General features: G+C 37.1%; 1 protein-coding gene and 1 long non-coding RNA gene across 2 annotated transcripts in view; both read right to left on the reverse strand.

Annotated features, from left to right (window-relative positions):
* The window catches only part of LOC309608668, a 314353-nt gene that overhangs the window by 173489 nt on the left and 124184 nt on the right, over nt 1-16680 (reverse strand). The gene's annotated exons all lie outside the window — the stretch shown is intronic.
* Nucleotides 1-16680, reverse strand: part of SMC1B (structural maintenance of chromosomes 1B) — a gene marked incomplete at its 5' end in the record, with an annotated part of 91181 nt that overhangs the window by 41596 nt on the left and 32905 nt on the right. The window contains 5 exons of the mRNA XM_082348963.1: nt 4-150; nt 6307-6486; nt 8203-8388; nt 10982-11189; nt 11783-11865. Coding sequence (XP_082205089.1) covers nt 4-150; nt 6307-6486; nt 8203-8388; nt 10982-11189; nt 11783-11865 — 804 coding nt within the window. The remainder of the gene's footprint in view (nt 1-3; nt 151-6306; nt 6487-8202; nt 8389-10981; nt 11190-11782; nt 11866-16680) is intronic.

Consider the following 16680-nt stretch of genomic DNA (forward strand, 5'->3'; position numbering starts at 1 on the left):
TACCTTTAATTCTTGGATTAGTTGGGTTCTCCTGTCTCTTAAATTCTTTATTTCTTTCTCATCCCAGCATCTAGCCTTGTATTTTAAGTCACTTGACCCTCCAGAGATGACTCCAGATTTTAAAAATAACGTTCCATCAAGAGCTACTGTCTGTAAAATTAAAAATATTTTACCTTGGATAAATGTACATAGGGATAAAAACAGAACATAATATGACAACTTTCACAGCTGAGACTTTGTAGATGAGAAAAACTACTTACTGAACTCCACTAATAAGATAACTAGCTTATGAGGGACACCAGCCAACAAACTCAAATACAAAACCTTGTTTTGCTAAGGCCCAAACAATTCTAGGCAATAGATTAGCAGCAATTTAAAAAGTTCAAAATAAAATTATACATTAGTTCTAAACATATTCAATATAGAGAAGAAAAAACCAAGAGTATTTGTATTTAATATCTCATAGTCTGCATTATATAATACTGTATTTTAAAGAATCTGACATCACATGTCAAAGACATACTATGAAAACAGCCTTAGTTACTTTAGGATATCAAAAATATCACGTTCTCTAAAATGAATATGAAACTGGGACCAAGAAAAAAACTTAAATGGAGTCAAAAATAGCTTAAAGGTATTTTTTAGGTATAAAATAGCTTAAAGTTTATAGTCCTGTGAGTAACCATATGCTTTATAGAATAAATGAAAGCAATTCTCAGTGTTTTGCAAATGTTTCTAATTAATTAGTCAAAGCAGAGGAGACAGCTCGTGGAGGACTAAAACCACGTAATGTGAACTAATTTTTAAAAAAAGCTGACAGGAATCTCATTCATTCCTGCATTCAGACAAACATTCTCTTTATGACTGCTGTGTTTGAAACATTCTATACTGGGGACTGGAGTGACCAAAAGGGAGTGAAATATGGTACTGACCCTTAGGGAGTCATGCTGGTAGGGAAAAGAAACATATAAACATATCATTACAATGTAAAGTATGAGACAATAGAAACATAGAGTAATCTGGAAGCTTAAAACTTGGGTGCTCCAACCCAGCCTGGAAGGTTCACAGAAGGCTTCCAGTGGAGTTGAAGGCTTTCACTGTATCTTATCAGAGGTACTAGTTAGAAGTAGATTAATTATATTTAACAGAAAACTTAGTTTATTTCTCTCTTGCAATTACAGAGGTAAACATTCCAGCGTATGTATGGTGGTTGCATAGTTAAAAAAGACTCCTATAATACTGCTCTACCATCCTTAGTACTTGGATTACTCAAGGGAGACAGGCTTCTTATTTTCTGGAAGGCCATGGGGGCTCCCTTCCCTCCCAACTGTTAGCTTGGCAATGAGTTTTCTAATCAGGCCTGAACTATGGAAGGACACTAGATCTCTACTGGATACCAACAGCCATGGCATGGAAACTGAACTCCTGTAGATAAGCTCTGGTTGGTCTGGAAAGCAGCTTCCCTGACCAGGAAGTCCACTGTTACGTGATCAGCTTACTCCTCCGACCTCCCCATAAAAATATAAAGTGGTATTGAGGCAGCTTCCCCCTCCTGGAACACTTTTAGCTCACTCTGTTTCTGCCTGGCCAAAGCCCACCTCTGTGGAATGAAAGCTGAGGAAATACACAGGCTCCACTGCTTCTCTGCTTTTAAGTTGTTCTGAATAAAGCTTACTTTACATCTACAGTGTGTCACTAGTGATGTGTGTGTCAGTGTTTCTTATATGACAATCTTCAAAGTCATTTTGTAGTCCAAGACGACTCCTAGAGCTCTAGCTATGTGTCTGTATTTCAAGAAAGAAGGGAAAGAATGAGGCTGGTAGACAGGGCAGATCACAGAGTTCTTTGTACGTCATCACAGGAAGAATGTGGATCAAATACAAATGAGGACAGATGGGGCTTGTGGAGGGGGCTGGGGGATTAGCACTGAACAGTCTAACAGCAAACAGGAGAATGAAATGGTCAGATATGAACATTAAGTAGACCAATCTGGCAAGTATCTAGAAAATGGGGTGGTCCAAGTGAAGCCAGAGGTGATAGTATGAAATCAGCCAATACCTACAGTGAAGAAAAGGAAAAAGATTTGAGAAATATTTAGGTGGTATAATCAGAAAGCCTTGGGAATTGTAGAGGTTACAAGGAAATCCATGAGGAGAAAACAGAATTTCATTGGTTAGAATAGTGGTACTAAGAATTGAAGAATACAGGAGAGGGATCAAGATCTAGAAAGAAGAACCTGAGTGTAGTTTTATACATGATGATTTTACAGTGCTTGTGGGCTAATAGTTTACTTATTTATAATGTATATCTTGACTATTTCCTAAAAGAAATTATTCTTTTATAGATTATAATAAAGATTATTCTAATAAATATAAATATACAGTAAGATAGCTACAAATAATAATTAGAGATAACAAATTAAACTAGGTGAAAAAAGAACAAAGTATAAATAATTTAGACTCTGATGAGAAATCAGTAAATTCAATCAAATAAGTAGGAAGAAGAAAAATTATTCAATATATGATGTTGGGACCGGTAATTAACCATTTAGGGGGAAAAAGCTAATACCTACATCTAATAATACATATTAAAATTAATTCTAGATTAAATTAAAATATAAAAGTGATACCATTAAAAAAATGTGAAGTTAAGTAAATATATTTTGATCTCATAGTAAAGACCCAATTATACATATACCAAATACCTATAAAGGTTAAGAGTAATATAGTTGATTATCAAATATATGGCATATATACCACAATACTCACTAGATCTTTCTAGGGTATGGTTGCCAGACTTAGCAAATAGGAATACAGGATGCCCAGGTAAATTTGAATTTCAGATAAACAACGAATAACTTTTAAATGTATGTCCAGACATTTTATCTGGCAACTCTATTCTAGAGGACATGTTAGGGATGGTTATTTTCCTTTTTGAGCTCTTTTTCCCAAACTGAACATTTATTAACTTGTGTTTCTGATATGTAAAAGCCAAATGTAACACAAAGGGAAAAAATCCATGGGCTGGCTTGGAGAGAAGAGACAGAAGTGTATTGAGAACTTTGAGCTAAGAATCTGTCATAATACACATGGTGTTCTAACGCCAACTCTCTCTTCCCAGCCATGATACTTAGGCAACTCAACTTTCCCTCTCAGAGCAGAGGGACAAACGATTTTCTGAGATTCTTTTTACTTTCATTGCTTGGTTGGGTGCTGCTGTTGTTATTGCAACCATTTACTGTACTGTGCTTGACAGAGTGCATTTATGCTATTTGATTCTATGTTTCAACCCCGTGAGGTAAATATGATTTCCATTTTATAGATTGGGGCTTAAAGATATTAAGAAACTTGCCTAAAGTCATACACAGGGACTAAAATTCCTGAACCAAAAGTTGGTCAAACATCTATGTCCATGTTCTTTTTTTTTTTTAATGTCCATATTCTCAATAACCACCATGTTATAGACCTCCTTCAATTCTAAAAATGCAATGGGCAGCAATTCATAGAATTATAGGGGTTTTTTTTTGATAGTTTCTAGGTTTATTAAAATAATTTACTGAAAGTAAATTTAGTATCAAACAACCTATTTACATTTGATTTACAATCAAATTCCTATTCTGGAAGGACTATAATTTCTATTTCCAGCCTGCAAATTCCTTAACTTATAGCTTACAACGGTTGCTCAGGGCAGTAATCCTATGCCTACTTCGGAGGTTGCATTCCTGAAAAAATACCATGGCTGGCACAACCGGGATCTTATACAAAATAAGGAGTTGGAGGAATTTTTAAATCGCATTAAATAAAAGTTCCAGAGAACATGGCTTAGGAAAAGGAGAAATTTTTTGGCATTAAAAATTTGCCCTGAGGGCTAACCAATCGTTCCACTGAACCAACTTCAACTGTTTCAAGAAATACTGTTTCAGTGTTACAAGTAGATCTTCTATAATTTTTGTGTTATGCAGATTATACATATTTTTAAAGTTGTCTTTCACTGATATGGAAATAATATACTTTAACTTTTTCTTTTATTTCTGAATGGGTAAAATATTCATGTAGTTCAAAATCCAAAAGATACAAGAGTAAAGAGTGAAGACTTTCCCTGGCGTTGCGAGACCCCAGCACCCGGTTATCCTCCCCAGAGGTGACTGATGCTGTCAATTTCTTATGTATTCTTCCAGAAATATTTTTGCATAAGCAAATACACACATGTATCTCTTCTTTCCCCATTTTTTACATAAATGGTAACATACTACACTCTACTTATTACTTTTTTTTAAACTGAATATATCTTGGAGATTGTCTGACACTTGTATATAAAGAGCTTCATTCTTATTTAAGGTTGCATAGTGTCCCATTCTATGAACGCATTATAATTTTATTGAACATAGTCTTGTGCAAATTGTTTCCAATTTTGCTTGCTACATACAGTGATTCGATGAATAAATCTTTATATATATCATTTCATATACATGTGTATGTAACGTTCTGAAGAAGTACAACTGCTAGAATTGCCCTTCACAGAGCTGGTACAAATTTACACGCCCACAGAAGTGAATGCAAGGGTCTCTTTCCCCATAAAGTGTTATCAAACTTTTTTATGTTGATCAATCTCACAGGTGAAAATAGTATCTCAGTGTAGTTTTAATGGGCATTTCCCATATTTGGTTTTTTTTGGTCGTTTTTTTGGCCACGCACATGGCATGCAGGAGCTTAGTTACCTGACCAGGGATCTAACCCGCGCCCCCCACGCCCCACCCCCGGCAGTGGAAGAACAGAATCGTAACCCCTGGACCACCAGGGAACTCCCTATCCAAATGTTTTATGCATCCTAAAACACAGAGAATATTCTTCAAGTGGAATAATAGTAATAGGAAGAAGATAAGAGTCCCTGGAATATACTTAACATAAAAATACGACAAATAAACCTGATTAAAATTTTGAAATAACGATAAGAACAAAATACAGCCTAAAGGGGTACGGCATGTTACTGTGGACAAGATATAAACCATAAATATATGTTGAATGAAGGAAGCGTTAAACACAATCTTATTTTCATGTGACTTCTTTAAATTGACCACACAAATCTTCAAAAATCAATTTTACAAAATACATTTTACAAATATACAAAAATCAATTTTAGCATAGTTAATTAGGTAGCAAAGTAAGGAAGATACTGTATTAGCTCACTTATTACACCTGCTTGAATTTAATATGTAGAAATCAATGACAGTGATTACTAAGACAGTGATCACATTATCATTAAGATTATTATAGATATAACTACTAAAATGTATGAGAAGTTAATCATATTAGACAAGTCAATACATTTAATACTGGAAATTCCTATCTTTCATAAGAATAGCCCAACCCCCACCCCCACCCCGCTTCGTGTTAATTTGCGATTCTGGACATTCCAGATCAAATGTGTAAAATGACTAGTAAATAAAAAATGACTATCACTTTTTGAGAGCTATTTGCTAGGCACTATAAAAGCATTTTGCATGTTATTACTTATTTTAATCCTATAACTCTATGAAATAAGTACTATTATTTCCCCAAATTTAGATGAACAAACTAAAATTAGAGGTTTAGAAACTTGCCTAAAGTCACATAATTAATTACTAAGTAGTATCACTGGTCTTACTCCATAGTTTATGCCCTTAGGCATTGTTACACTTCATCACAGATGTAGTTTTAAAAAAAACTATGTCAGATAATTTGAAGAATTTAACACTGCTTAACTAAATACAAACTCTATTTCAATTGAGAGTAAAACAATATTTTTAAAACCAAAATTATTCCCTTGAGAGACTGGTATCTAGTAACCTCATTTCAATTGTGCTATTTCTACAACTTCAAAATGTGTTAAAACCTTGAATGTGTAAAAGGACAGTTAATATCTCCATTAAGCTATGGAAGAATTAACCCAGAATGTAAAATAAGCACCTAAAATCTTTCCTGGTATTCAGAAACACACGTATTATATATGTAAGTACAGGGAAAATCTGAGATTCAACAGGGACATTTATTGTATATAGAGTAAAAAAAAATTAACAGCTTTAGGCTCTCACTACAATAAATCTAACTTCCAAAATATGATTTATGATTTGGGGAAGTATTAGAGAAATTAATTTTTTGAAAACTCAACATTATAAAAACTACTGAAGCCATTAACATCTTAGGTTCTATTTTAGTTTCCCCTACATAAGAGAACATACGAAAGCATATAGAGATATTTGTGTGTGTAATATGTTAGTCTTATAAATACTGCTTCAAATTATCCGAAAGTACAATCTAAGCCTCTTACTTTCCGTCTTTCAGGTCCATTGAAGGCAATATGCCTTGCTTCTTCCACAGTCTCACAGACAAGGCCATTTCCACACACAAACTGAATTACTTTCTTCAGCTGAGGAAACTGAGTCTTTATGACATCAATCACCATTTTACAGCCTTTAATCTCCCGTAATCTTTCATTGATTGGCTTGATCTAAAAGGTTTAAAATATACTTGATATATTAGGTATATTAAAATAAAAACCAAACAGTACATTCTTTTTCAAAGAACATACATAAGCATGAAAGCAAATGATTAGTAGTATGCACTTATACACAATAAAAGTTTGACAAGAACCTGATGAACAATATCCCACCTTTGGCTCGTGTAATATTTTTTAAAAGTATACTTCATCAAAAGCCAGAAGATATAATTTCTAGATTCAACTCTGTCACTAACTAGTTGGGATAAAGCAATAGATGAGAAGCCCTTCATGCTCTCAAAATCATAAAATCTAGTGGGAGATAATACCCATTTACATACTTTCAAAAGAGTGGCACAATAGCATGGAACTCAGAAAATCATTTTAGGCTTAAACGATCAGGAAAGCTTTTACACCTTCTTTGACATGACTTTTAAGTTGGGTCGATAAAGAGATCAAAAGACGTCTGCAATATATTACTGAAAAACAGCAAGTATAATTTCATTTTTGTAAAACAAAACAAAGGGAAAACCCTATATACAACCAAAGTATGTGTGTGTGTATATATATATACACACACACACACACATATATATACACACACACATATATATGGAGCATATATTTATATAAATCTGTATGGATGGAAGCAATCTAAAATAGTTGTGATAAAGGAATTGAGCACTGAGATGAGGTAGGAGTATTTCCTTTATACTTGATACACTTCTGTATTATATTTTTAAAAAATGAGTGTGCCTTGAAAAAAATCTTAAGCATGAAATACATAAAACAGAATTTTAACAGGCAAATGAACTAGGTTAAATAGTTTTAGTGGGCAGAAGGTATAAACAAAAGTGTGAAACTACAAAAGGCCAAGTCTGAACCATTAATACCCAGTTAGCATTTGCTGAGCCCCTCCTCTGTGCCAGGCACTGCGCTAGGTGTACTACATGTAGTGATTCCTTGCAATAATACAATAAGGTAAGGACTAATTTCTCCACTTCACAGATGATGAAACTGACACTCAGAAAAGTTAAGGACAAATCAGTGAGAACTAATTAGAAGGAGGGCTGCCATTCAAACTCAGGTCAGTCCAACTCTAGGGCATGTGCTCCTAACCACTATGCACACTGCCTGCAGTTCAGGGACTTGAAAGCTGGACCAAGTAGAACATTTTCTTTATTAAGCAATGAAAAGATCATCGAAGGATATCAGTCGTGATAATGACGGAGTTCCTGCCTCAGGAATTTAAACTTTGGATGCTCTAAGGCCTTTCAATACATACCTCAAGGCTCAAAATTTGGCTTGCTCCACACCAAGAGCTGACACGTATATTTACTAGACCATATATTTACAACTGAGACTCTGGGTTGGCATTTCACTGACAGAACATATGTCTTATCCATCTCCTATACTTTGCTATAGGACAAAATAAACTGCTGGCTAGTAGGCAGAGTGGTGCACTGCTAGAGCAATGTCCTTGAAATCATCAGGGTAAATTATGGCAAAACTAGATTAGGAAGAAATGATATGAAGGCAAGAAAGATAGCACCCACTTGATACTATTCTTTGCCTGCCAATACATTAACACCAGCCATTTGAATGAATGACTAACTGGCATCCAACTTACGATTTTTTCAATCACTACCATAGTCTCAGGCAATAAAGACACACTTTAAAAGACAGAATTTTATCACTACTAAATACTAAGGATTATAAATTTCTTACATCAAGGTAATCTAAAGCAAGGAATGTCTCAGGTTCAGCTCTCTCCTCCTTCAGAAATCGAATACAATCTTTTGCTACCTTTTCAGAGGCTACAACAATGGCAACCAAGTACCGACCAAAAAGTTTAGTAACAGCCAGCTGGTATTTCTTATGAATAGGATGACACAGGTCAAGCAGTCTTCCAAACTTAACAGGTTTCAAAAAAGGAGAGAAAAACAAATACATTAATGAGGAACATATAATTCATTGTTTTCTAATGTAACAAAGCAGCATAGACCAAAAACTAATTTTCTAAAATTATAAACATGATAATTTAACAGTCTCATTCAAATGGAAATAAATTTCATTATGAAATATCCATTTAGGTGTGTCACACTTCATTCAACAAAAGAGTAATAAGGAGGGATTAGTCATACCAAGGTATTAAAATATTTTACAAAGCTAGCAATTAAATAGTATTCATTCATTCCCTTATTTATTAAATAAGAAACTGTTGAGGCACCTACTATATGCAGGCACTGGGCCACACACTGGGTAAACATGCCTGAATAAAACACATCCTCTCTGACCTCACAGAGCTTTCAGACTAGTAGGGAAGGAAGATATAAATAATCAATCATTACATGCATGTACAAAGTAGAGTTATAACAGACACTGTGATTAAGCACAGAGAGCTCTGAGAATATGTAACAGGGACGAGGTTGACCTGAGAAGCCATGGAAGGCTTCCCGTGGAGAAGTGTTTTTGGGGATCTGAAGACTGGTCAAGAATCAGACTGAAGTTCAAAAAGTCTATTAAATGTCACAGTGCCAACCGTCCTGTACCAATGCTCCCTAGAATGTCTGCAGATTCAATTTTACATCTTTAGACTCTTTCTTCAATGTTAGGTTCTACTTCAGAAATACCAATTTCTTCAAGATAGATCATCGTCTTTAATATTTATTACCTTGGTCTTTGTTCTTCTCAATTTACCTATGATTAGCTCAAGCCTTACTTCTAGGTCAGTAATTTGATTTTCAGCTATGTAATCCATTCCTTGTTATTTGCAATTCATTATTAGTTCAGTAACATTTGTTCTTGATTTGTTTCCTTAGCTCTACATTTTTCTTTTTATTTTATTCTGTTTTAGCTCATATTTGAATCTGATTTTATGAATTCAAGCTCTTATTAAATTGTCCACAGCACAGAACACTTACGGGGGATTCTGTTCTGTAACCTTCTTCCACAAGGCTCTTTGACTTCTAAAAGCCTTTTAAATTATTCTTTCTATTATTATATGTACCTATAGCTGCTATATCGATTCTCTTCACCTTCCCTATACTTAATGTGGGCAGCTCTGGGCAAACCTTTTATTTTCTGTGACGGATAACTTTTTTTGATTGTCTCACCTAAAATTGAGATGGTTATCTCCTCTGAGCAACAGATGATGGACCAAGTATTTTCTGTTCTATATTCTAAGTATTTTCTTTTTTTTTTTTTTTTATTCTAAGTATTTTCTGATCTATTTCCCATCATCTAAGGGCTTGGACGGCAGGGGTAAGAGAGGTATGCTAAGGCTGTGCATGTGCTTTATTTGAATACCTGAGTTTTGTTCTTTCTTCTCAGTTTTTAATTAATATCCCATACCAAGGTTTCTCTCCTTGGGGGAAGATAACAAATCCCATTTTTGGAGAGAGGGTTTTGATTTGGCTTCTCAATTTAACAAGGAGCCCTAGAGCCTTCACTTCCATCTAAGAGAAGCAGAGGTCCATGTTCTCTGATTCTATTTTAGTGATAGATTTTTACTCTAAAGGAAACAAACATATGAGTTTGCTTCTTTCTAGATTAAGGGATACTAAGTGAGAATTCTCAGGAATGAATCGATTTATCAGTTTGCCTTCTGCAGAATTAAGAAAAAGCAATGCTATACTTCAATCTTTTTTAAGAAGTTCTGGACTATTACCATTTTCTGAAGGTTATAGCATGATGTATGAGCCCCTTTCCTCTTTTGGCTGTTGAACTAGTTTTTCACTAGTTTTTGTCATTTTCCTTGGTATCAGGGGAAGAATTCTGTGACCCAGCCTTATTCCTCCATCATTGTCTAGAAGTTAAGACTAACACTTAAGAGTCAGAAAGGCAAAAAGGATGCTGTAAAGGAAACGAAGATGGGAGGCCAGAGAGACAGGAGGAAAACCAACAGAGTGTAGTATCATGGAGGCCAGTGGACAGATGTTTCCAAAGAGTGCAAGCGGTTAACACAGGGTACACTGGTGTCAGTGACAAGAGAGTGAGATGTCAGACCCCAATTCCAAAGGAAACAATTCTGTGAGGCTGACCCCCCAAGCAACAGGTTACTAGATATTGCTGTACTGGGGCTAATGAAATACACTAGTAATACTGGATGGCAGTCACATTTGGAGAATAAAAATTCACCGTTTCAAAAGTATGCCAACAATGTCTACTGAAAAAAATATTTTAAAAAACCTGAAATCATGAAGAAAATGAGGTTTGAGGCCATGTGTCTATGGGCAACAGACTACTTCATGCACCTGTGTCCTTTGGGGATGATGGCCATACCTGGACTTTCTGGGTAATGTGTTCATGTCAATGTTTCTCCCCAATAATTACTTATCTATAAACATCACTGGGAGTTATTTACATTTTACCTCAGTTATTTACTATTGTTTTAAATATAAATAATAAAGCACAAAACCTATAGATTTCTGAAATAATATTACTTCCTATTAATGGCAAATTGTTAATCCCAAATAAGAAAGATTAGCCTTTTTATTTCAATTACCACAGAATCTGGGTAAAGTCTTTTAAGGTGTTCCAGAACCTCTGCTCTCTTTTGCTGACGTTTTCCCTCATGGGTATCAATTCCAGCATTCTGCAGTTCACTTCTAATAAGATTCAACTCTTCATTAACTTCAGACATTCTTGATTTTGTTTTTTCAATTTCATCCACTAGGGTTTCCTCTTGCTGTTTTTTCTCTTTCAAGCAATTCCTACACAACAGTAACAATAATACATTATACAGCAAAAAGAAAAACCAAAATTTAGGAATTACAAGATACAGTACACTCTAGTCTGGCATTGCAGGGGAATGGAATAATGCTCTATCAATTTTAAACGATGAAAAATACAATATAATAAACCTAGCACCAAACATGGGCAAAAGATATTTTAATCATTCTTTCTTGATTCAAAAGATACATATTTCTGGATTCTGAAAAAGAAAGGATAGGTCACTATAACCAGAGCAATCATCATAAGCTTAATGGTAAGTAAATGCCAATTAAAAAGAAATTCTTCGTGGTAGAATACTTAGGTGGTGCTAGCTTTCATGACATACTTTTATTATAAAATATCGATACCAAAAGAGAGTTTTAAGTTTCACCACTGTTAAACATTTATATTTTCAAAACTTAAACCTTAGTGGTCAAGGATAATTTTTAATTATCTACAATGAAATAAAAAAACAATGGAGGACTAAGAACATTATGATACAGTGGAAGCATTCATCTGATGACTATACCACAAACATCGAGACCCCTGAGATACAAGAAAGCTGCAAGGAATATTTTTTTACTATACTTACATGCATGTTTTTATATACTCCTCCAACTTCTCTATTCGCTTTTTATGATCTTCTATTTGTTCTTTTATGTGTTTTAGATTTTCCTAAAATAGGAAATGAAATCTGAAATCAATTACAGCAAATCCAAACAAAATTGTTTACTTTTCACTGTATGCCCAGAACTTACTATAACAGCATACATTGTTCTAAATTTGAAATATATATAACCATATGAAAATTCTTATAAGAGCAAATTTTAATTTTGAAAAGGCAATATGGTACAGAGCTTTGAGGTTTCAAGACTCAGGGTTCAAATCCTGGCTCCATCATTTATGTCCTGGCTGGAGATATCTGATCTCCAGCAAGTTTACTTTGGTAACTTCAAACCCCAGGGGGATTATTTTCAAATATCTATATACAGTTCTTACCTCTCTCTCAAACTAACTCATTCAATAAATATTTATTCACTGGCTACCATGTGCTAGGAACTACGGCTATAATAATGAACAAGACAGAGTCCCTGCTCTCAAGGACTAAGGTTTGGTGAGAGAAACAGACAAATAAGTAATTCCAATAGAGTGGCTCAGTACTATAATTGTATAGGAATCTATGAGGCAACTATAGGCTTGTGGAACTTCACAAGTCTTGCTCCATTCACCTTATCACTAAGTCCAAGGATTGTGGTCGTCTCCAATTCGCTTATCTTTAACATTCTCCCTGTCTAATTCATCCTGTGCATTATAGCAAGATTAATCTGTCTTACTTCATCACTAAGTGATCTAAAACCAGGAGTGTACAAAAGTAAAAAACACAATTCTTTTTCAGTACACAACAGCAAAAAAGAGAAGAAATACCAGTTTTCAAGTGGTAAAGGATAAAATATACCATGAAGTTAATGATCTCATTTTACTCATTTATCACAGAAATTCACTGAACAAACATCTACTATGCTAGGTGCCAACAGCTAAAAAAATGATTAAGATACAATTCCTTTTCTCCAGAGACTCCCACATTATTTTTTTTTAAATAAATTTATTTATTTATTTTTGGCTGCTTTGGGTCTTAGTTGCTGCACGCGGGCTTTCTCTAGCTGTGGTGAGCAGGGGCTACTCTTTGTTGTGGTGCGCAGCCTTCTCATTGCAGTGGCTTTTCTTGTTGCGGAGCACGGGCTATAGGCGCACGGGCTTCAGTAGTTGTGGCACGTGGGCTCAGTAGTTGTGGCTTGCGGCTCTAGAGCACAGGCTCAGTAGTTGTGGCACGTGGGCTTCAGTAGTTGTGGCGCACAGGCTCCGCAGCATGTGGGATCTTCCCAGACCAGGGCTCGAACCCATGTCCCCTGCATTGGCAGGCGGATTCTTAACCACTGTGCCACTAGGGAAGCCCCAAGGACTCCCACATTTTGAAATTAGAGTCCCCATATTGAAATTCTGTTATCTCACTTAAGAATTCCATTCAGGCTTCCCTGGTGGTCCAGTGGTTAAGAATCCGCCTGCCAATGCAGGGGACACGGGTTCAAGCCCTGGTCTGGGAATATCCCACATGCCGTGCAGCAACTAAGCCCGTGTGCCACAACTACTGAGCCCGCATGCCTAGAGCCCGTGCTCCACAACAAGAGAAGCCACCGCAATAAGAAGCCCGTGCACTGCAACGAAGAGTTGCCCCGACTCACCACAACTAGAGAAAGCCTGCGTGCAGCAATGAAGACCCAATGCAGCCAAAAATAAATAAATAAAATCAAAAAAAAAAAAAAAGAATTCCATTCAAAGAGACAGGAACAAGATTAGCTAACATTAAGGACCAAGTTTAGTCAACTGGAAACACCTGCCTCTGCCTTTACCCTGGCCAGTCCCAGGGCTTGTGTCAGGGCCTGGATGCTCCATTGGACACGTCATGGGGGATAATCAGACTGCCTTGACACCAGGCATTCTGGATTCAAGATGCCAGCTGATCATGCTAGTTGTCTAGAAGAACCAACCCCTGCCCAGCCCTTAGTGATCTTGGATCTGTGGAAAGTTATAGCCCTTTCCACCTGGGAACCACCAGTCCTGTGGGAAAACAAGTATGGGTACAGATTTTTTCATCTCTTTCCACCCTGATATGTTATTTCTTCTGTCAGTGTTTTTCTATTCAAAAGACAAGAGAGATTCAATCAACACTTACCGACATCTACCAAGTACATGGGACTTACAATAGGACACTATTACGAATCCTGCCTTTAAAAAGCTTCCAGCCTAGTAGAGCTATATCATTAACTGTACTTTTCCTCCAATCTGATAAAAGCCCTTAGACAGAAACAGATTAAGAACAATGGGTGATTAGATGAGGAAGAAACTATTTTTCAGGTTTTTTTTTTGGTGGGGTGGGGAGAAAAGGCAAACCAGGGAAGACTTTGTGGTGTGGGTAACTACTGAATTGAACATGTAATGATGAGTAGGTTTTTCCAAAATTAGCATGCACAGAGGCAAAAATGTGCAATGAGAAATCAGTGTATTTGCAGAAATCAGTGTATAATTTTATAATGTGATACAAATTATACCAGTGTTTTAAAAGTAATTACTGATATGTTACTACATTTTTCTCCTTCCACAAAATGTCCTTTCTTCTACTCATATGATTATCAATATATATATTAGTATATTATCATATACTACCCTTCATATTTGTTTGTATTTTCATCTGCCAACTCACAAAGAGACTACAATGAGAGGCATACAGTGTAGGATTAAGAAGGTTCATTCTGGAGACAAAGTGTTTAGAATCAAATCCCAGTTCCTCCACTTACTAGTTCAGTCAAGTTAACTATCTCGTGCCTTGATTCCTTCATTTGTAAAATTCATTAATCCAACAAATACTTATTATCTGCTCTAGATCAGGAACTATTCTAGGTGCTTGAGATGTACCAGTGAACAAAACAAACATCCCTGCTCTCGTGCAGTTTACATTCTAGAGAGGGACAGTAGACAAACAATATGCAAATTAAACAGTATGTCAGGAGATAAGCACTGGGAAAAACAGAGCTACGGTAAGGGGAGCAGAAGTGCACCGGGGACTACCGTTTTAAATAGGCTGGTCAGGGTAGCAGGCCTCATTGAGAACGCAACATTTGAGCAAAGACTTACAGGACATGAGAGTGTTAAAAACTAAGAAATGTAGGGAAAGCATGTTCCAAGCAGAGGAATAGCCAGTGCAAAGGCCCTAAGGCAGAAACATGTCTGATACGTTCCAGGAGGCCATTACAGCTAGACCACAGAGAACAAGAGGGAGAATAGAAAAGCAGGAGGTTTGAGAGGTAAATTGGGGTGGAAGGGGCAAGCAGATCAGGTAAGTCTATGCAGGGCACTCAAGGACTTTGACTTAAACTTTATGTGCAAGGGGAAGTCACTAGAGGACTTCAAAAAGAGCAAGTTTCATGATCTGATTTAGATATTAAAAGCATCACTTTGGCTGCTGTGCTGAGACTATTATGAAGGAGACACAAGACAGAAAACTTTTCAGGCTACTACACTGATCTAAACAAAAAACAAAAAGATGGTGGCTTGGACCATGGTGGTAGCAACAGAAATGGAGAGAAGTGGTAAGATTTTTGGTATACTTTGAAGGTGGAGCCAACACAATTTCCTAAAAGAGTCAAAGATGGACTCCCAAGATTTTTGACCTCATCAACGAGTAAGACTGATTTGTCATCATCAGAGACTGGAAAGACTATGTTTGGGGTGCATTTGGGTGTGAGCAGAAGTTCAGTTTGGGACGTAAGATATCTATTCAACACCCAGAATGAAGATGATGAGGAAGCAGCTGGATATATGAGGTTGTGAGCTAGAAATACAAACTTGGGAGTCATCAACAGATGGTATTTAAAGCTATAAGAATACAGAGGGTATGGCCAAGGTGGAGGAGTAGGAAAACCCTGAATTCGCCTCCTTCCATGAGCATACCAAAATTACAACTACTTATAGAGTAACTATGAGAAAAACCTGAAGACTATCAGAAAAGATTTGCCACAAAAAAAGATATAAAGAAGGAACCACGGGACAGGTGAGCAGGGCAGAGACATGGTACAGTCAGGACCAATACCCCCGGGTTGGGGACTCATTAACAGAAAAAATATGATGATCGTAGAGGTTCTCCCCAAAGAGCAAGGGGTCAGAGCCCCACATCGGGCTCCCCAGCCTGGGGGTTCTGCACCAGGAAGGTGAGCCCCCAGAACATCTGGCTTTGAAAATGAGCAGGGTTTACATACCAGAGAGCCAGAGGACTGTGGGAAACAGAGACTCTACTCTTAAAGGGTGCATGCAAAATCTCATATGCTCTAAGTCCCAGCACAGAGGCAGTAGATTGAAAGCAGCCTGGGTCAGATCCAGGAGATCTTGGAGAACCTCCTGGAGAGGCAGGAGGCAACTGGGATTCTTCCTGGGGACACAGATGCTGGTGGCAGCCATTTGGGGGAGCTCATTGAGCTCATTCTATTATGATGACACCAGTGCTGGTAAGCACTGTTTTGGAAGCCTCCCTCTAGCCTAAAACCACCCATCAGCAAGCCTACACTGGTCATGTGGAGTCCGGGTCCCACCCACCAGCGGTCAGCAGCAGCCCTGGGCACTCCCAGGCTGTGCAGCCAGCCATGCAGGACCTGGCCTCACCTATTAGTGGGCCAGTAGCAGCTCTGCGTCCTTTAGGCCACACAGCCAACCACATGGAAGCCTATCTCACCCTCCACCAGCCGCAACCACTGCACAAAGTAGGGCCTTGCAGCCAACAGGGCCAGGGGCCTGCCCCACCTACCAGCATGCCCAAGTAGTTACCTCCCTGCCAACAGAAGGGTGCATGCAGCCCACACAGGGGGCACCAGAGGGGAGTGTGCTGCTGGGCCCCATAGGACATCTCCTACGTAAGGCTACTTCTTTAAGATTAGGAAGCAA

The sequence above is a fragment of the Balaenoptera borealis genome (assembly GCF_965194805.1).
Source record: "Balaenoptera borealis genome assembly, chromosome: 13".
Lineage (NCBI taxonomy): Eukaryota > Metazoa > Chordata > Mammalia > Artiodactyla > Balaenopteridae > Balaenoptera > Balaenoptera borealis.